Below are 22,652 nucleotides of genomic sequence, written 5' to 3' on the forward strand. Positions count from 1 at the left end.
CTATCTGGCAAAAGCCAGGAACTTCCCGCTGAGCTTGTTCCAAATTAAATTTTATACTCATCCGACAAGCTTGACACTTACAGTGGGCACTCCAGTAAAGTAAGCGCTCAATTTTAATAAGACAAAGTACATAACAGCACAATGTTTTGGGGATTAGTGCGCATCCATGATCAGTTTCATAACTGCACCTAACAGTGCACCAAATAAAATTAATACAAGTGCAGGAAAAAATCAACAAATTATACTATTCAGCACATTGGAATGACGTTTTAAATGAAAAGTACATATTGCAAAACAATAAATAAAACAAGCTAATCACATAAAAGAAGCATGACTCAGTTAAGTCCTTGTTTTAAAGTTTCATAAAGCATCAAGTGATAAATAATGCCATACCCTGAAACACATTTGAGTAATAGATGTAAAGCAAAGCATCAGAATAAAATCCACAATTCTCAACCAAGTACCTGCTAAAAACAGTGGACCAAATATACAATTTCAGCACTCCGTCCTACACCATTCTGCCAGGTATTTGTTCCTACAATGACAGGAAGCTCTTCTCTCCCTTCAGAGATCTCAGGACAGATTAAGGCAATAAACTGAATTCTTAATTATGTTCCCTTAAGATACTTCTTATCAAATTCCAGTGTCACTTGTACATACCAAAGAGAAGGATATTTTTCTACACTTACAGGGGTATTCAATATGAAACGTTAACCTCGCCGTCGAAGTTTTCACCGCACATCGGAGATTTTGTCGTCGAAAAAGTATCCAGCGTGCCCCCGCTTATACCCGTATTCAATATGAAATCGTCGAAAACGGCACCCGGCAAAAGTGAAATCAGCGAAAACTTCGCTGATTTTTGGGGAAATCACCCTAACACTCCCAAAAAGATGCTCTGACATGGGGGATCACTCTGGATACCCCCGATTAGCCCTGCTGAAGGTTTTTGGGGTCTTTAAACTGGCTCAATAGCTGCTATTTTGGGGATTTGGGAAGGTAGTGAAGAATAGTATTTAGAAGTTTTTTTGGCTGAAAATAACTAGTCCCAGCAAATATGGGGTACTTGAAAATGGGGGTGAGCATATTTAAAAGTTGCTAAAGTGAACTTTTAAAAAATGTGAAAAATCCACTTGCTGTAAACACCTGCAATGAAAAAAACACCTGGGGCATACTTGGGGACCCCCCTAGATTGTAGTTCGCTAGTTTTTAACTTTGTACCCCCCAATTTTTTTTTTCGCCCCCAAAATGAAAGTGCTTATTTGGGGTCCTCTGAGGTATTTTTCAAAAAATTTTTTACACAGTTTACCTTTGGGAGACTGTCTGAAGGTTGCAGAGTGGTTTCGGAAATGTTGCACCCCAAAACCCCAATTCTGCACTTTTTTTCGCCACCCATTCCTTGGTGATACTTTTTCGCAGGGTTGAATGCAATATACTTTTCGCACCGGCGAAAAGTTTTCAAATTGAATACGGTGTAAAAGTAAAACCAGCAAAAATGACGTCATCCGAGCGAAAACCTCGCAGAAACTGCGTTTTGGCTCCATATTGAATACCCCTATTAGCCCCAATATCATCAATCCAGTTAATGGCTGTATAGGTACTTCTGGTATGTTCTCCTTGTACCAAGTTTAAAAAATTATCGAGACTTGTCACCCACTGTCTAATAAAACATTGCAAAAATGTTCATTAATGATTGCAGATACTGAAGGGATGAGCCCCATTAAACTTCTGGTAAGTCTGCACCCCTCCACATACTCCTATAGCACACTGCTGCCATTTTTCATCTTGCCCCGGGCACCAAATACCCTAGTTACACCACTGAGTCTGACCCTGAATGCAGCGAATAAGAAAATGCTTACAGAATTTCTAACCCTAAACCTACAAACAAAGTTACAGCTTGTATTGTTATTAGTCTTCCACACCACAAATTATGACACAAATAACAAATAGTAAAATTGGGCAGCACAGACGGTGTAATGGTTAGTGTTACTGCCTCACAGCACTGAGGTCATGGGTTCGATTCCCACCACGGCCCTAACTGTGCGGGGTTTGTATATTCTCCCTGTGCTTGCGTGGGTTTCCTCAGGGTGCTCCGGTTTCCTCCCACACACCAAAAATATACTGCTAGGTTAATTGAGTCACACCAAAAAATTAACCCTAGTGTATGCGTGTACATGTGTTAGGGAATATAGATTGTAAGCTCCACTGGGGCAGGGACTGATGTGAATGTCCAGATCTTCTCTGTAAAGCGCTGCGGAATATGTGTGCGCTATATAAATAACTGGTAATAAATAAATAGGGGGAGTTTCCAGTCATCTACAAACCCCTCCCCCCTCTGCTGGTCCCATCCCAGGGATTAGTAACCTTAAAGCATGCAGCTTTGGATCTTCCTGATCTGTTCCATTCCAGTAAATGATAAGCATCAGTCTATAATAAAAGTTTGCTGTATGATATAGCAAGAATGAGGAAATGGCTAAAGCGGCAGATAAGTAAAGAAGAGGTCAGCAATAAGTAGAATCCAAGTCACTGCTAAAAACTCTCTTCAGGCATCATTATTAATATGAATATAGCTGCAAGTTATGGAAGGAGCCCGGTGCCAGTAAGGACATACATTCAGTTTTTATATATACAGTATTCTAATGTTTTCAAGTTTTTATTTTCACTTCTCCAATTAAACTATTAAGTTAATAGGTTGAAGTATTTATGTATTGTACTTTTTACTTGTGTGGAATACAGGTACAACAGCACACAAAACACATCCATGAGTCTGTTAAATTAATATTGCATAACTCCCAACATGACCCTCTCCAGGAGGGACACAATGCTCTGGACCTGGACTGCCCTGGTAATTTATGATTGGTGGCGGCTCCAGAGGTGGGGATGCAGTACAGTCCAAAATTCAAATAGGGGAGTTACACCAACTGCCAGTGAGTCCCAACCAGTGATGTTTGGCAGCGTGTGAAATGACAGTTGGTGTGGCTCCCCTATATGAATTTTGAACTGTGCTGCAGCCCCACCTCTTACCAGGGAAGACCAGGACCACCAGAGCATTGTGTCCCTCCTGGAGAGGGTCATGTTGGGAGGTATGATATTGTATGATCTGTTTATAAAGGGATATCTTATGATTTGTTTAGAAACACAAAATCTATTTACAATGTTATTTGTCCATGTCTTAATATGTTTTTAATTGAATTTTTTTTCAAGACCTTGCCAATGATGACGCCAGGGCCGGATTAACAAGGGACGGGTGGAGCTGCAGCTCCAGGCCCTCCCATCAAAACAGGCCCACAGCATCTGTCCTGCTGCTATAGGCAGGACATTTTTTCCTGCTTCAGCAGCCTGCTAGTGGCCATCCGAGGCCCCGCCCCCATCTGTGGGCCACGACCCCCCCCAATAGGTGAGGGGTCACCTATTGGGGCTTAATTAAAGATGCCCCGGCAATTAGAGACTGCTCGCTATTGATTTGTTGCCTGGAAGGGACACGTCACAGCAACACGGCTCTGCTTCCTCGAGTTCCTCTATTCCACTCAGCCCCACCCCCGTGATGACTGTGCAGTAAGCAGTTGTGTGTACAGCCTGTAACTACTGATGGATGTAAAGTGGTCTTTCTACTTCAACAATCCAGATTCCAGGACCAATTAATTCAGATGCAACATACATAAATGTATGTATGTATGTATGTATATATAATATAGTATTTATAATATATATAATGTGTAACACACATATACTTTACACTCAGCTGGTGTTCTTTGGCACTTAGTTATTTTGTGTATGTAATGTATGTATTATATGGACTTTTTTTATTCCCTTTTCTCATTTCTCCCCATGTTCTGCCCCACCATGTTCCTCCCATCTCCACCTGTGTGCCTCCTATCTTTCCATGTTGTTGAATCGGTCTTCCTCCTGTCTCCCCCTGTTTTTCCTTCCATCTCTCCTGTTTTTCCCCCTGTGTTCCTCCCAGCCTTTCTCCTTCCCGTCTCTTCCTGTTCTTTCCCATTCCTTTTGTCTCTGCCAGGTCACTGTGCAGACATTCCATGTGGGTTCCCATGTGCAACCGCAGATGCCTTTTTTTATATGTGGCAGTCACAGGGGCGGATTGGGCCACCGAGACAATGGGTAAGTTCCATCCTCCCCTTTGCCAGGCCGGCTTACCCAGCTTGCTAGGCCGGGCCACTATGCCTACCAGCCCAGGCTGATGATTTATGCTACTGTCACTGGCCGGTTGGTGTACGCCGTGGATCGCAAAACCGGAAGTTGTTAAAGACTCCGGCTAGCAGGCACTTCCGTGTGCTGTTAGCCAGGAGCAGCTCTACAGCTAAACCTGCACAGTGATCCTGGCAGCCGGCGTGCCCTGCAGTTACGGGGTCTGGCTCTCCTAACATGCCTGGTCTCCTCGCTGGAAGCCCGGGAAGATAGGCAGCAGTGGTGCCTAGTAGCGGGGAATACACAGGGGAGGACACACAGATTCCAGTCCGGCCCAGGGAAGGGAAGTCCTGCCCAATGCCCATGGACACACACAGGCAGGCAACCAGGCTCTCACCCTCCATCAGCAGTGATAATATGCAAGGTGGTCTGTAGATGAGATGAGACCCCCCCAGTCCAGCTCAGCTCCCAGAGCCAGCTCTCACCAGGCAGGGAAACATTGAGGGTCAGCCCAGGAAGAAAGGCCTAGCAGTGACCAGAGCTGTCCCTGTTATTTATCACAGCTATAGTCAGTCTCTGGTCTGAGATTTCTATATTGCACATTCTTACACATAAATGCATACCAGGGAAGGGGCTTGTAGCAGCATTAGCAAAAAAGTCGCAGACGCAAGGAAGTCTGCGACTGTGTCCAACTCAGAATCAGACCCTATGAGGAAGGATTCCGCCCCCTTGACAGGCCCCACTCCATCAACAGTCCCCGCCCCCATTAGGGTTGTTTTCATAAATTTCCCAGGCTCGTTTTCCATCCCAATCCGCCCCTGGACAGTCACCAGCTGGTGTTGTAGAGGAGCCTCAGTTCAGGCCGAGGGGCCCATTTATTATTGTTTATTTGCAGCTATATCCACAAAACAACCACAAATATTAAGTTTCCCCCAGATGTATATCTCCAATACCTGCTGCAATCTCTTCATTCCTGCTGGCAGCCGCAACCCCCATAGGTTTTTATGGGAGATGCGATGCTGCCAAATTTACAAACAACCGGAATACGATGCATTCCAGATATTGGCCCCTGTAGCTAACGCCATCTGAAGATGGTGTTAGCCGCTGTAGCCTATGGGCTACACTGTGCATAATTATCTGGTGGAGGGTTCCTCCAGAATCTTCCCCGGCTATGGCAGGTGTGCATGGGCAGTCAGCATGACTGCACATGCTCAGCAGTCCCAGCAGCACTCCAGGCACATAGCAGGGACTGGATCCTTTCGGAGCGCCTATCCCTGCATGTGCCGGATGATACGTTCCGGTGATATGATCGCATTTTGCAATGCGATCATGGGTGATAATGTCATGCCCCCTAGTGAACGAATTGGTGTGGAGGTGGTGGGTTGGGGGGATGAGTGGAAGTAGGGAGGTGGGTGACAGTTAGAAGAATATATTCTAACTATTAATTACATTTAAGGCAGTCTATATTATTAGCATCTTGTAGTTGCCTTTAAAGTACTTTCCCACTATTAGTAGACTTTCCCTAGACAGTCTTAATCAAAAGACAGGGGGCCTAATTCAGAGGTGCACACTATGTTGATGCTGCATGCAAGTGCCCGATATCTTCAGCCTACATATGCGTACGAGTCACACTGCATATGTGTCCAGATGGTTATCGCCAGGAGTTGCAGAGCAAATTTGGATGCAGAGAAAGGCAAGTTCAGTGGCGTTCCTGGGAGGTGGCAGGGCGGTAGCTAGCCAAATGCGGGTGCGTCTAGGTCAGCAACTGAGTCTTTTGTTACAGTTGCACTGGCACCGGTGACCATGTTTAGTCAGACATTCTGCACCACCACAGGGCCGGTGCAATGTCCAATGGCGCCACCAATGCAGGGCCGCAACTAGGGGGGCCTGGAGGTGCACGTGCACCGGGTGCTCCGCTGCAACCGCCGCCAGTGTCTTCCAGCCCAGCGTCGCAGGGGGGCTCCAAGCCGGACACCTGCTGACATTTTATTACCAGCTGGCACCCGCCTCCTTCCCTGCAGTGCCGCGGTAGCCGGAGGCTTGAGTTCTCTCCTGAACTCCAGCTTCCGGCTCTCCCCACGGTCACTATTGGAGAGATGTCATGACGTCGCTCCCATAGTTCCGAGGAGCAGCTAGGCGGACCGGACGGCGGCAGACATAGGATCGGGGTTTAAGGTAAGTATTGTTTTTTTTGTGTAAGCGGCATTACCATATGGGCATTACCATATGGGCCCTACTACAGGGGCATTACTATGGGCACTACTACAGGGGCATTACTATGGGAGCATTACCATATGGGAACTACTTTATGGGCACTACTACAGGGGCATTACTATGGGAGCATTACCATATGGGAACTACTTTATGGGCACTACTACAGGGGCATTACCATATGGGCATTACTATATGGGCACTACTACAGGGGCATTACCATATGGGAAATACTGCGGGGCACTACTACAGGGGCATTACCTCAGGGAACATTACTATAGGTGCACTGCTGAAGGGGGATTTACTATAGAGGCACTGCTGCAGGGGGCATTACTATGGTGGAATTACCAGGGAGGGCGCCAAATTACTGTCTTGCCCCTGGTGACAAAAATCCTAATTTCGGCCCTGACCAATGGTGTATGTTTGTGTGCACAGCGGCGGATTAGCACCACAGCTGGTGGGTGTCTCATTAGATGCAGTGACAGCTGCAGTAGTGTGCACCTCTGGCCCTGAGTACTCATACAGTTCTTCTATATTATATATACCAGTTATCTCTGTATATTAAGTGACATCTTTATTTATTCTATCATTGGTGGCTGTGTGTTCTCTCTAGCAATTTAATTTCACATGTATTGTAGTTATGATATGTCAAGTGACTGTTATAATGTATGTTCCTTGTACAGCACTGAGGACTCTTTGTCGCACCTTAAAAATAAATAGGGATAATAACCTTGATGTAGTGTGGTGATTGGGGTGGTTTCGGAGTGGTTGTGGTATAGTGTTGGGGCATTGATATTGGGTGGGCATAGTAGTATTGCGGTAATGAGTGGTATTGCTGTAATGTGGGTTGGTATTGGCAATTACTGTAATGTGTAGCATTGGTGGGCTATTGCTGTAATGTGGACAGGCTTGGTAATTTCCAAATCAGGTACTCTCAGGTACAGGGGTAACATCCAGCCCTTGTATAAATGTTACCCTCTGTACCTAAGTGTACCTAATTTTGAAGATACAGATTACTATGCACACATTGGGATTCGAGGAAACACCATATAGAGAATTCAGATCAGCATTGACCAAAGTGGTTTTAAGTTACATACGCAATTGTCTATGAGTTATAGTACCAAATTTATTGGTGCACAGTGTGTGCCACCCATATATATATCTACTATATAAAAATTAAAATGTGTCCTTCTGTCTTTCTATACAAATCCACAGTTTACAAACCAAGATCATGAAATTTTACTAACAAGCGTATTAAAACACGGCGGAGGTCTCTAAAATAAATTGAAATCGAAATTACTGTTAATTTTTAAATAATTAAAAAACACATTTTTGCATAGCATTCGCCCTCTTCAGGTCAGGTACGGAATTAGAAAAGGATTTAGCCCACAGTTTACAAGCCAAGATCTCTCATGGGTCTACACCTAAAACACCAAAGAAGAATGAAAGCATTGTCCTGTTAGGTTTATTGTTAGATGCAGATTTGGAGTACATTCTTCTTGGGCCATCTGCAAGGTCAATAATAAAAATATTAATTTTATTTTTGTTTCATTTCATAATTTGATTTTATAACATGCATTTTGCTAAATACTAAGGAATTATGGAATTTTATTCTGTAGCATATAATCTAAGTCTCTAAACATCATTTACTATGGCTCTCGCATGGAGTTTACAGTACTTTTTAAATGCTGTATGAATTTATTAGGGATGAGCGGGTTCGGTTCTCAGAGAACCGAACCCACCTGAATTTCGGGGATCCGGGGAAATCCGAGCCAAGCTCGGATCTCCCTGCCTGCCCCGGATCCCTCACCTGAGGCTAAACCTCGCGATGCCGCTGTCGGGTCGCAAGGTTTTGTATTGAGCGGGCTTAACGCTGATTGGCTGAGTGAGCCGTCTGTCACGGCTCTCAGCCAATCAGCGTTAAGCCCATTTAATATGCACACAGGAAGCAAAAGAAGATGGTACCCGCCATCCCTCGCTGCCTGACACCGCCGACACCCCCCATTGCCGACACCGCCGGCACCTCTACTGGCAGCATCCCCCGCTGCCTATACTGCCGGGATCCCTGCAATGCTGCCCCACATACTCAGGACACCCTTAGTGACCCCTACACTGCCGGCACTCCCACACTGAGGACACCACCAGCACTCCTGTACTGCCGACACGGTCAGCGCACATGCACTGAGGACACCGCTGGCACCTCCCCGCTCTGCTGATACCACCGGCATCCTGCATTGGGAACACCCTTGCACTGCCAACACAGTCAGTAAACCTGCACTGAGGACACTGCTGGCACCCCCGCACTACCAAAAGTTCATGGTTAAATGGAATTTCACAAATCGCCAGTGTTTAATTTATAAAGTTTAGGGTGGAATTCAATTATCTGTCATATTTTACCGTGTGCTAATTGATCTCCCGGGGCTATTAAATTAACCCCAAAGGCAACTCGCAGGCTGCACTTAATGGGATTTATTTCGGGTCTGATCAGACATGAAAATAAATCTCCATTATCGAATGTGTTAACGGGTGCCGTGTGTTAACGTGGGCGAATCACACCACGTGGGAACTATCAGTAGCCGGAGCCAATCAGTGGCCGCTCTACAGTCAGCGCGGCCGCTGATTGGCTCACGGGACGTGCCAGCTCCGTGCATATCCCGTCAGCTGGCATTCGGGAGCTATCAGTATGTGTGGCAACACACATACTGATAGCTTTTGCGTGGTTCGTGTAAAATCTAGGGATGAGCGGGTTCGGTTCCCTGAGAACCGAACCCACCCGAACTTCGGGGATCCGGGGCGATCCGAGCCCAAGCTCGGATCTCCCTGTCTGCCCCGGATCCCTCTCCCGAGGCAAAACCTCGAGATCTGCTGTCGGATCTCGAGGTTTTGCCTCGAGCGGCCATTTAAAAAAAAATGCCTTTGCCTTTAATGGGCAAAGTGCTGATTGGCTGACAGAGCCGTCTGTCACGGCTCTCAGCCAATCAGCATTATGGTGCTCATTTGCATGTAGCACGGACTCGTGAGATCCGTGCTACATGCATCTGTGTGATTGACAGTGACACAGAGCACAGATGGGTCAGTGAGACCCGTCTGTGCTGCTGTGTATTTCAATGACACAGATGCACGCACGGACCAGGAGATCCGTGCTACTTGCATCTGTGTCATTGACACAGAGCACTAACGGGTCCGTGAGACCCGTCTGTGCTGCTGTGGTAAATAAAAAAAAAAAAACCTGTGTAAAAAGAGAAAAAAATGGCGTGCCCCCCCCCCCCAAAAAAAGAGCAACCAGCCCCGGGCATTAGTGACCCAGTGCTGGGTGTGCTTAAATACAGGGGACAAACGACATAGGGGTCCCCTGTACTTAAACACAACCAGCACCGGGCTAGTCAGAACCAGAGCTGGTTGCCAAAATACGGGGGACAAACGACGTAGGGGTCCCCCGTATTCTGCGCAACCAGCTCTGGGCTCTGATCCGGTCCTGGTTCTGGAAATACAGGGGAAAAAAATGAGTAGGGTTCCCCTGTATGTTCCAGAACCAGCACTGGACTTTTTCTAGCGGGGGGCTGATGCCACAGCCAGGGGAGCCCTTTCACCGGGCCCCCCAGCCGCAGCATCAGCCCTGACCGCTAGTCAGCCCAGGCCGGGGATCCCTGGAGAGCTGGGGACCCCCCCAATAAAGGGGTCACCCTCTCCAGGGCACCCCAGGCCCAGGCTGATAGCCCGGGGCTATCCCCGCCACCCCTGGTGGCGGTGGGTGGCGGGTTGATTGTGTGGTGTGGTGTAAATAAAGAATATCAAACATTGTCTTTACAAGTAGAACTGCAAGTCCCAGCAAGCCTGCCCCGCATGCTGGTACTTGGAGAACCACAAGTACCAGCATGCAGGGCATTAAGGGCCCACTAGTACCTGTAGTTCACCTGTAAAAAAATGTTTAAAAAAAACACAGGACACACACACCGTGACAGTATAAGTTTATTAAACATACATACACACACACACACACACACACATGTACACATACTCACCTATGTAACCCTGTAGCATCGGTCCACTTGTCCGGTAAAGTATCCATAGGGGACCTGTGAAAAAAAACATACTCACCATCTCCTATGCGAGGTTCTGTCCTCTTCGTTCCAAAGTAGGCATCCCCGGACTTGGCAAAAAAAAAAAAACGAAAACGCGATCCACGAACTTAGTACCGTTCTATAGAACGGTACTTCCCGAATGAGAGCTTAGCGGCGGGGTATCACCATGGAAACCCCGCTGCTAAGCGTTCATTGGCTGAGAGAGGCCATCTCCCGTCTCTCTCAGCCAATGAACGGCTCCCTCCATTGTAGTCAATGCTGGGAGCCGCAAGGTTATTAAAGTTTACCCTGCGGTTCCCACCATTGACTACAATGGAGGGAGCCGTTCATTGGCTGAGAGACGGGAGATGACCTCTCTCAGCCAATGAACGCTTAGCAGCGGGGTTTCCATGGTGATACCCCGCCGCTAAGCTCTCATTCGGGAAGTACCGTTCTATAGAACGGTACTAAGTTCGTGGATCGCGTTTTCGTTTTTTTTTTTTGCCAAGTCCGGGGATGCCTACTTTGGAACGAAGAGGACAGAACCTCGCATAGGAGATGGTGAGTATGTTTTTTTTCACAGGTCCCCTAGGGATACTTTACCGGACAAGTGGACCGATGCTACAGGTTACATAGGTGAGTATGTGTACATGTGTGTGTGTGTATGTATGTTTAATAAACTTATACTGTCACGGTGTGTGTGTCCTGTGTTTTTTTAAACATTTTTTTTACAGGTGAACTACAGGTACTAGTGGGCCCTTAATGCCCTGCATGCTGGTACTTGTGGTTCTCCAAGTACCAGCATGCGGGGCAGGCTAGCTGGGACTTGCAGTTCTACTTGTAAAGACAATGTTTGATATTCTTTATTTACACCACACCACACAATCAACCCGCCACCCACCGCCACCAGGGGTGGCGGGGATAGCCCCGGGCTATCAGCCTGGGCCTGGGGTGCCCTGGAGAGGGTGACCCCTTTATTGGGGGGGTCCCCAGCTCTCCAGGGATCCCCGGCCTGGGCTGACTAGCGGTCAGGGTTGATGCTGCGGCTGGGGGGCCCGGTGAAAGGGCTCCCCTGGCTGTGGCATCAGCCCCCCGCTAGAAAAAGTCCAGTGCTGGTTCTGGAACATACAGGGGAACCCTACTCATTTTTTGTCCCCTATATTTCCAGAACCAGGACCGGATCAGAGCCCAGAGCTGGTTGCGCAGAATACAGGGGACCCCTACGTCGTTTGTCCCCCGTATTTTGGCAACCAGCGCTGGTTCTGACTAGCCCGGTGCTGGTTGTGCTTAAGTACAGGGGACCCCTACGTCGTTTGTCCCCTGTATTTAAGCACACCCAGCACTGGGTTACTAATGCCCGGGGCTGGTTGCTCTTTTTTGGGGGGGTGCACGCCATTTTTTTCTTTTTTTACACAGGTTTTTTTTTTTTTTTTTACCACAGCAGCACAGACGGGTCTCACGGACCTGTCATTGCTCTGTGCCAATCACACAGATGCATGTAGCACGGATCTCCCGGGTTCGTGCTACATGCAAATGGGCACCATAACGCTGATTGGCTTCCTGTCTGCCACTGCAGTGCCACTCCTAGATGGGCCACGTGTTTGTGCCGCCCCCTTGTGTCGCTTAGCATAGTCATCCAGCTTCCTCGGTACAACCTTTTGGCCTAAAAACAATATTGTGAGGTGTGAGGTGTTCAGAATAGAGTGGAAATGAGTGGAAATTAATGTTATTGGGGTTATTAATAGCGTAGGAACAAAAAAAGGCCCATTTATGTGATTTTAGCGGGTTTTTTTTATTTTTTAAGAAAAAATCCAGATCCAAAACACAAAACCCAGAACCCAAAACACGGAAGGGTGGTTTTGGCAAAACCAATCCAGATCCAAAACACGAAGAAAGATCCAGATCCAAAACCAAAACACAAAACACGAAAAGTGTCCGGTGCACACCCCTAGTAAAATCGATTTTTGTTTTGCCAAGTTCCTGGATTACTGCGGAGACCAGCACCAGGATATAGGTGAGTATGTATTTTTTTTTGCAGAGCCATTCATTAAGGATATTCTACTGGACAAGGGGACAGACACATCTGTTATAGGTAAGTATGTGTGAATGGGTAGGTGTGTGTAATAAAGTTATACTGTCACGGTGTGTGTTTTGTCTTTTTTTAACTATTTATTTTACAGTGAAGTTACAGGTCCCGCATGTCTGCTGGCACGTGTTGTACCACAAGTTCAAAATGGCAGGCATGCTGGCACTTGTAGTTCCACTGTAAAACACAATAGTTTTACATTATTTGGCCCCCCCCATTACCTCCATACCCACCGAACCAGGGGTATGGGGAAGAGCCCCGGGCTTCAGCGTAAGCCTGTGGTGCTCGAGAGGGGGGGGACCCTTCTTTGGGCGGTCCCTGACTCCCCCGAGATCACCGGCTTGCGCTGACCGATTTGGGGTGCTAATGCTTTGGACCTGGAGTCCCGGTGATTGGGACTCCGGACTGTGGCATTAGACCCCAGTCGGTTGGGTCTGGTGCTGGTCTTAAATATAGGGGGATCCCCACGTTTTTTTTCCACCTATATTTAAAACCAGAACTGGTCCCTGCAGCCTTGGGTTGGTTTCTAAAATACTGTGGAACCCTACACATTTTGTTCCCCATATTTTTAGAAACCACCACTGGCTGGCAAGCCTGGGGCTGGTTTGGCTTTTGGAGGGGGACCTTATGTCATTTTTTTTGTAAATTTTTACCCCTTTTTTTTACAGGTTAAACAAAACGGGAATTTTCGGGACATATTCAAGGGACCCCCCCTAAAGATGTGTAGACATAGGGGATCACTAAGGGTACCCCCATTTTTAACTCCTGAAGGAAGTCGGGGTTTCTAATTGAATTTAAAAAAAATGCTTTTTGGGACTTAAAAATATGCTAATACCCATTTTCATGTACCTTAAATTTGATGGTACCACTTTTAAAAATGAAAAAAAAAAGCTAAGTGCTCTTCTGCATCACTTCTTCGGGAAAAAAAACACCAGCCGCGGCTATTTAAAAACCAGACTTTGTTTTGCAGCCAAAAACGGGGTACCCATAGTGATCCCCCATGTGTGGACATCTTTAGGGGGGTCCTAGGATTATTTCCCGAAAATCCCCTTTTTGTTTTGCGCCGATCCAAGTATCCCCTGGTCCCGTTTTCGCCTACTTTCAAATTCAATACGGGGATACGCGGGCACGCGCGTGATACTTTAACGCCTACAAAACAGGCGAAGTGAGCGTTAAGTCCGGGCCGCGTTAAATTATCGTGGCTCGGCTCAAATTGAATACGGGCCTAAGTCTGTGAACTTATCAATTATTCTATATGCTAACGCCCGTTAACATGTTCATTTAACGAGCATTAAAAAGGGGCTTGGTGAAAAAGGGTCTGGAATTGAATAGCCCCAGACGAAGTCCAAAGCTACCACCCTTTTTCACCCCCATTAATTTAACAGGGCTACTTGAATTCAGCCCTTAATCTCACCTATTCAAAGTAGTGCAGGACTTCGTCTTCACTCCTTTCGGCAAGTACACAAACATATACACAAAACGTTTTTCTTAGTTTTATCTTAGTCAGATTTCACAACTTTACACAACAATACAATAACAGGTCACCTTATACTTTACTACCATGATTCAAATTAATATTTGCTCATACCATGGGGCTTATTCAAAGATGGGAGCAAAGGAAAAAAAGTAGGTAACTTTGGAAACCATGCTGCACTGCAGGTGAGACAGATGTAAATTATGCAAAGATATTTAGATTTGGGAGGGGTGTGTCCAACCTCAATCTAAAATTGCAAACTATATATAACACTATCCAGTATTTGTGGGCTACATGCAAAAGCCGCCATTATTTAGCCTGCATGCAATAACAAAAAGTATGTGCACCCCTTCCATTGGATTGTGGATTGTTCCAGATAAAAAGTTACTTGCTTTTTTTTTTTTTTTGCTCCCAACTCATAATTAGCCCCAATATCTCTACTGTGGCAGCAAAGTCTAAATTTGTCATTGTGGATATGAGCAATAATGTAAAATATTAAATAAAAATGATCAGACAATGTACATTGTTTTTTCTAATGACACATTTTAAAACTGCATAGTGAAATTAGTAATTTGATGACACCATTACCAGGGCTTCTATGACAATCCTGCTTCTTGACACTGGAAACTTAATTTACGAGCGAACATTTCTAAAAATTCATACTACCGATGTACTTGGATAGGTTGTTCTGCTTGTTTTACTGCATCAGGCATCCAAAATGTAGCCTGGACCAGAGAAAACATCAGGCTATAAGGATGGTTTGCTGTCTTTAGTAGTATATAAATGACTTACCTTCCCAACAAGCTTGCCTTTTCGATTCATGCAAAGGTAAAATTCTGTCTCTTTTCCTTTAATCCGGACTTGACTGCCAAAAGTGTCAGTTTCCACTAGCAGCTGGGCTTAGAAAGAAAAAAAGAAACATTATTTAACTGAGCTGCATTACTGTTATTTGTGCGAGTAATATAATAATAATAATAATATAACATGTACAAGTATGCATATATCTAATATATAGGGCTCGATAACAAATTAGCCGCAATGATCTCGCATGTTCGAGTTATCACGGCAATAGCCGTGTTTTATGCAACCAAACCTCGCACAAAAGTGCTTGCAGCCCCATAGGGCTCCGAGCAAAATTGTGCAAATTCGGGCATAGAGCCGGCTGTGAGGGGTGCAAGATACGGTGCCGTCACCAGCGTTTTAACGACATGACAACAGCAACTTGCACCCTTCACGGCTAATTGGATGGACCCTATAGATAGATTTAAACTGGTCATACTTCCATATTTACTAATGTATGCAAATTAGGAAACATGCATCTCAATACGTGGGTTTTAAAAAAAATTCGAAATATATTTTAGAGCCATGGTTTTAAACCTGGGGTAATTCATCAATAAACAGCATTAAAATGATTCAGTTTTATTCAAATTCAAGCTTATGCTTTCCCCATAAATTAGCTCCTTTTGTCATCTCTGTGTACAAGACGGCGGCTGAGTCATTAGCATACTTTCACAAGTGCGGATCTGACCTGTGTCATTTCAGTGGCTGCATCCTTCTATATCTTCTTTCTCAAATAACTTGTAACTAAATGAAACAGTACTGACAAGGGAAATGGGAAAGAGGGAAGTGGCTTAAACAGCAAAATATACAGGGCATGATACAGAGTTTGGAATAGAGTATAAACTGTGCATCTTGGTAAAACCATACTGCACTGCAGGTGGGGCAGATGTAAAATGCGCAGAGAGATTTAGATTTTGGTGTGGCGTGCCCAAATTGAAATCTAAATTGCAGGGAAAAAATAAATCTGTATAGCATTTGTGGGCTACATGCAAAAGCAGCCAGTATTTACCCTGCATGCAAAAAAAAATTATGTAATTGCACCCCTTGCCTTGCAACATGGTTTGTTCAGGTACAGTTACTTGCTCTAACGTATTCCCAAATCTGAGATAGCTCCACGGTACACAATTATAATGTTATGAAACTGACTGGACTGAGGGCCTGATTCAGACCCGGTCGCAAGCGCTGAGCGCTCGCAAACGGGTCGATGGTGGCCCAGAGCGCATGCGCACGACGTAGCCGGCTCTGTCGTGCGCATGCGCGAGACCCGGATAGCAACGGGTAATCCGTCGCTCCGGGTCTCGTACCAAAGGGGGCGTGCTGTCGATGTTGAGTGACAGCACGCCCCCTTTGGTGGTCAGGCCGGGGGAGTGGATGCCCAGACGGAGGTGTTCCCATGAGAACGCCTCCGTTTGGGGCCGGCCCCACTGACATCACGAGTGATGTCAGTGGGAGAGACAAGGGTCTCGTCGCAAGCCTGATGGTCGTGATGGTCTTGACCATCGCGACCATCTTCCTGGCCGCTCGCTATAGCTGTGGGTAGTCACCCACAGCTATGCGAGCGGCCAGGAGGCCGTTCTAAAAAAAAAAATAGCCTGGTCCGGATTCAGAGCGAGCACTCTGTCAGAGCGTCCGGCTCTGAATCAGGGCCTGAGTTTACACACCCTCTCAGCCCTTGTGATGACAACATCTGTTACAATTCCTGATCAATGATTCCACATGTGTGCTCCATTAGACATGGTGACATCTCATAGTCTGAAGGTGTGGAGTTCAGTGTGCTGATATATGGGCTGTGTGACTTGATGGTGGAGCAGTTATCACTTGTGCGTGAGCCGGAGTATGTCCCTCAGGCACCTGTTCCCCTCAAATGTGTTCTCATCAGATTAGATGATATAACTTTTTGCCCAGCTTGTCCTTCCCGCAGTGTATTTGCATTTGCACAGTCTTGCCTTGTGTGAAAGGTATCAATCTCTGTGCAGACTTGGCATAATATGCCTTCGCTGATTTCTTAGCAATGGCTGTAAATGTGATTCAACTCTTTGTAGCTGCGATTTAACCATGAGCATCATGGTACTGGCTAGTGGTGGAACTTCCAGAGGCAATGGAAGTATTTGCCTCCGGGTGCCAGCTGTCAGGGGGGCACAGATAAATCCTTCTATAAACGCTACCTGCACCCTGCTTATCACTGCAGTGGTGCATGCAGTTGGTATAGCTGAATCAGGTCCGGGCAGCCACTGTCGCTTGATGGTGGCTTCCTGGTATAATAATTATGTATTTTTTTTCTTTATTGTGACACCACACCGATAACAGAGGAGCCAGCCACACCGCTAACAGAGGAGCAGCCGCCCAGAAGACAAGGTAAGTGTGTGTGGGCTGCAGATGATGGCTGCAGAGACATAAAAATGATGGCTGAGGTGATGGAAGGATGCTGGCTGAGAAGACAGAAGGAGGCTGGCTGGGAGACAGAAATGGTGCTGGCTGAGACAGAAGGGGTGCTGGCTGTGGTCGCTGAAGGGGGTTGGCTGGGGAGACAGAAGGGGTGCTGGCTGGGGCCACAGAAGGGGGTTGGCTGGGGCCACAGAAGGGGGCTGGCTGAAAAGAAAGGGGGCTGGAGTGATAGCAAAGTGCTGACTGATGAAACTGAATGGGTCTGGAAAGAAAGAAGGGGGCTGGCTGACTGGAGAGGCAAAAGGGGACTGGTTGGGGAGACAAAAGTGAGCTGGCGAGAGAGACAGAAGGGGACTGGCGAGAGAGACAGAAAGCGGCTGCCTGGGGAAGCAGAAGGGGACTGTTGAGAAAGAAGGTAGCTGCTGGGGAGACACTGGGATATATTGAGACAGAAGTGCATGTGCTAGCTGGGGGTGGCATTATTGTCTATTTCTCCTCCAGTCACTGGGTATAAACGTACGCCCCTGGGACTGGCAAGGAGTGACAGCAGGCGTTGAGCTGCCAAAGGCAGAACATTTGTAGGAAGGTTACAGACGTTCAAGTTTCTCCAACAAATACTTGGCAGAATGCACTTCCATCACTGCAAAGCCATTGAATTCTAGGTACAAAAGGTTGCAAGTAACATGCTGAAAGTCCCAAGTCTGCAAATTCTTTGTATTCTCCGTTCATGCATTGCCTAAAATTGTCTGTCATGAGGTGTCATGGAATGCCCACAAACTGCAAAGTGTTGCTTGTATTTAGCGTGATACTGGATAAGTTAGGTAAGTACAGTAGTCATTTCCCCTGATGTTCTTTCGTTCACCATTCGAAAACATCTGCCATGGTGGTTGAACAGGGCATGCCAGGAATTTTATTGTTTATTTAGTTTGATAGGAATTATACAAGTTACATGGTGTACACTGGGAAACTTCTCTTTCAATTTCATCATAGATAGATGACCAAAAAATGGCTGCCCTTGGCCAACATTTTATGGCATTGATACCTAGGTAACCCGGATTCATTTTTTCTATATAATACTTTTGCAGGGATTATGGGGCTGATTCATCGGTGTACGCAGTTTATATATATTTCACAACTGGGCGATGTTTTGTCTACTGTGCATGTGTCTGAGCCGCACTGTGCATGTGTTGCGATGGTTATGCGATGGCGGTCGCAGTGTGGATTTTGACACATTTTGATTGACAGCCAGCGACCTTTTGGAAGTGGTGACTAAAATACAGGTGTGTCACTACTGTTTTCGGGGGGAGTCGCAGCCAGCGACTGCATCTTAGGACACAATGGTTCTGTCCCCAGTGTCTCAATTGCGATGGACTTTCTGAGCAACCATAGGGTTGCTCCAAGGTCCGATGGTGCCACCTATGTTCCCATTGTTCATCCGATGCTGCATCTTTGGATGCAAGTGGCGGATCTGAGAAGCTGCCAGCAGGCGTCTCTCTAAAAGGGACAGCTCCTGTGACATTTGCATATCTTATAAGATCCACTGCGACTGAAGATGCAGCTCAGATCTGATTTGCATCCACCTCTGTATCAGGCCCTATGCCCTCATTTCCTGTTAGTCAATCCATCCATCATGGCAGAGAGAGCAAGGGATATGTAGTTAGTCATTCAGAGAAAGCATTGAAGTACAAGTTTATTCTTACGGGGTGGTCTGTTATACATATATGGATTCATTTTTATCAGGGGTTAGTTTGATTCCTTTGTTCATTAGCAAGTGACTCAAGTATAAAACCCTGTAGACTCTGAAATTACATTTGTTAGGGTACAACTAGATTAATTTCCCAAGGACTTGATGTAGGTATCATTAATTCTATACTGAATTTTACTGCAGAGTATTCCACCTCCTGTGCCTGGTTTATTAATTATTCTAACAAGTAACCAGCAAATTCTACACTGAATCCATGTGCTATTGTTTCTAATGCCTTTTGATTTGTAAAAGTAGTTAATTTGATAGAAGGATTCTCTCCAGTCTATTGACTGCAGTGTAGGCATGATTTATTTCTAGTCCTAGAGGTTTGGTATGTGTTGCCTGTTTACTTAAGCCATTTTATTGCAAGCTTTCTTTTGGATGGCCAATGGGGATTTTTCATTAATTAGTGTCCACAGTTGCCTGCATCTCTGTATAATACTACTTTTGTACCTAAATTCTGAGTCTGACCTGGAGGTTGGAACAGGGTTCCAAACCGGATCAGATCCGGAATTTAGGCGGCGCCTTCCCAGGATATTCTCAAGTCGGCGCCGTTCACACCGGAGCCAGGTCTGCAGTGACCCAGCTTTTCCGGCGTTGAAGTGGATGCTTGGAGATGATATCATCTCCAAGCACCACTGACGCCGGCCAATCAGCAGGCATGTGGCACTATCCAGGTCATCGTGACCCGTATTGCGCCGTTTGCACTGCAAGGTTTCATGGGTTATTCTCGGGTAAAACCCTGCAAGTTACCTGGGTTGGATTGCGCGTCACTCCATCCGGGAATCCAACCCAGTCCCCTTTTACACCAAGGAGCTACCCGGGTTAACCCTGCAATGACATGGGTTTTAGCTCTGGTGCATTTTTTCAAAGTGCATTTTTTTTAAGTGCTAAACTGTAGCATTATACCTGTGTTAAACCAAAGATAAACAGAAGGAGAATACTCTAAGTTCCATCTTTCAACAATCCACTCGATATTAGGACAAACATAACAAAGAATTGTAATTCAAAAACTCATCACAACAAACCTCGGCTGTCTACATATCCAGGACTGTTACAACTGGACTCCCTGAACGGTTGCGGTAAGAACTCAACACTTCTATTGCTATTAATAATGCTGGCCTTCTGATTTTCACTTATATCTCAATGCATACCGTATTGGGGTCCATGTCCGTTTGCCTCTTTCCACTTGGAAATACTGTCTTTTGTCTTAGATCTCTTGCCTAGCCTCACATCCTTTATCTGCTTACAGTCTACGTTATTATTCAAAATCTGCACACATTAGATCCCCACATTTATTCCAATCAATAACAATCTTGTGTTAATGTGCACACATATTTACCAACACTGTTCTTTCACTTGCATTTCTGCAAATCTCTTGCATTCATATTTCATTTATATTTCCAATTTTCATCCGTCTAGTTTACTTATCAACACCATGACAAGGTTTTCTTCAACTCCCTCCTTCACTCAGTCTCTACCTAATCCTCTGCTCTGCCCCCTGCTTCCACCTTTATCCTTTCCCCCTTGTCTCTTCCACCTCCTGCTCCCCCCTCCTCTGTCTGCCTACTCTTCCCTCCTCTCCCATTACTCCACTTTCATCCTGTTGTACCCCCCTTTGTCCTACTACACCACCGCTAAACCCTTCTCCTACACTCCTCTCTCTGTCACTTCATCCCACTGCCATCCACATCTCCATCCCTGCTCACCACCTACAGGTTCCCTTTCTAGCTCAGGTGCCGCACCATCGCTAAACTCTATTCATATCGGCCCCCCAAATTAATCCCATCTCCATGTTACAGCAACACTAATAATCTTATTCATATCTCTTCCACAAATGCTATGTCTCTATCCTGTACCCTCTGGAATGCCAGGTCAGTCTGCAATAAACTGGTCCCCATCCATGACCTTTTTATCTCCAACTCCCTACATCTCCTAACCATTACTAAAACCTGGATTTCACACTCTGACACCACTTCTCCTGCTGCTCTCTTCTCTGAGGGCCTCTCCTTCTCCACCCCTCCACCCCCCACCCCCGGCATGGGGGTCGCCATGGTGGTGGTATTTGGGTCCTTCTCTCCACCAGTTATCTCTACCAGCTAAATCCCTCTGAACCATCACACATTCCCCACATTTGAGGTTCATGCTATACGCCTCTCCAACCATTAAACCTCATCGTATCTGTCATTTACCATCCCCCTTGCCCTCCCTCCAAATTCCTTGACAACTTTGCTTCCTGGCTCCCTCACTTCCTCTCCTCAGATCTTCCCTCCATTGCCCTAGATGATTTTAATATTCTTACTGACAATCCCACAGAATCCTCTGCCTTTGAACTCCTTACCCTCACCTCTTCATTTGGTCTCACCCAATGGACCTCATCACCCTCCCATGTGAGTGGGCACTCACTTGACCTGGTCTTTACTCACCATTGTGATATTTCTGATTACTCCAATTCCCTATTCCCCCTCTCTGACCATCACTTTCTCTCTTTTAACTTATCTCTCTCTCCTTCCCCTCCTCTACCTCCTAAGACTACCATTACTAAGCATAACATTGAGGCTATTGACACTGTTGCTTTTTCCTCCCTGATTGACTCGCTTCTTTCCTCTATCCTTTCTCTCTCCTGTCCTGACTCTGTTGCTCCAGCAATAACTACTCACCCTCACAGATCCACACCACAACCCTGGCATTCCAAATACACCAGATAAGTGCAAAAGTGTTCATGAATAGCGTCAGTGGAGGAAATCACGCTCTAGGGCAGACTTCCTCCATTTCAAATTTATTCTCTCATCCTACAGTGCTGTCCTGTCACTCTCCAAACAATCATATTTTAAGAACCTCATCCCAGTCCTCAAACCTTGGAGTCTCTTTGCCACTTTCAACTCCCTCCTCTGCCCTTCCCCTCCTCGCTGTCTGCCCTTGACTTTGCCACCTACTTTACATCTAAAGTTGTCTCCATACATGAGGATATCATATCCCATCAGACCCTCAACATTCTGCCCCTCCTTTCCCTGACCACCCCTCCCCATCTGTCTCACCAACTAACATCTTTCTCCCCTGTTTCTGGAGAGGAAGTCATGGCCCTCATCCAGTCCCCCCCTCCTTCCACCTTCCCTCTTGACCCAATCTCTTCGCGTCTCCTCTGTTACCGGTCTCTTTCTGCCTGTTCCCATCTTGCCCACCTCCTCAATCTCTCCCTATCCTCTGGCACTGTCCCTTCTGCATTCAAACATACCCTTGTCTCCCTCATTCTTAAAAAACCTACCCTTGATCCCAACATACTCTCCAACTACTGACCCATCTCTCTCCTCCCTTTTGTTTCCAAACTCCTTGAGCGTATTGTTTCCAACCACCTTTCTTTCCTCTCTCCCTCCTTGACTCATTTCAATCTGGCTTCCATTTCTCCACTCCACTGAAACTGCCCTTACAAAAGTATGCAATGACCTCCTTGATGCCAAATCCAAGGGCCACTACTCTCTGCTCAGTCTCCTTGATCTCTCTGCTGCATTTGACACTGTAGACCACCCTCTCCTCCTGAAAATCCTTCACTCTCTTGGTCTACATGGCACTGCCCCCTCCTGGCTTTCCTCCTACCTATCTGATCATTCCTTCTCTGTCACCTCTCATGACTCCTTCCCCCCCCAATTCCACTAACAGTAGGAGTTCCCCAAGGTTCTGTTCTTGGACCTCTCCTGTTCTCCCTATATA

General features: G+C 46.2%; 1 protein-coding gene across 1 annotated transcript in view; it reads right to left on the bottom strand.

The window, feature by feature from the left end:
* FGF18 (fibroblast growth factor 18) overlaps positions 1-22,652 on the bottom strand; it is a 158,611-nt gene that overhangs the window by 6,929 nt on the left and 129,030 nt on the right. The window contains exon 3 of the mRNA XM_088451459.1: positions 14,768-14,874. Within this exon, the coding sequence (XP_088307585.1) occupies positions 14,768-14,874 (107 nt within the window). The remainder of the gene's footprint in view (positions 1-14,767; positions 14,875-22,652) is intronic.

The sequence above is a fragment of the Taudactylus pleione genome, unplaced genomic scaffold, assembly GCF_031769625.1.
Source record: "Taudactylus pleione unplaced genomic scaffold, aTauple2 ptg000025l, whole genome shotgun sequence".
Taxonomy (NCBI): Eukaryota; Metazoa; Chordata; class Amphibia; order Anura; family Myobatrachidae; genus Taudactylus; species Taudactylus pleione.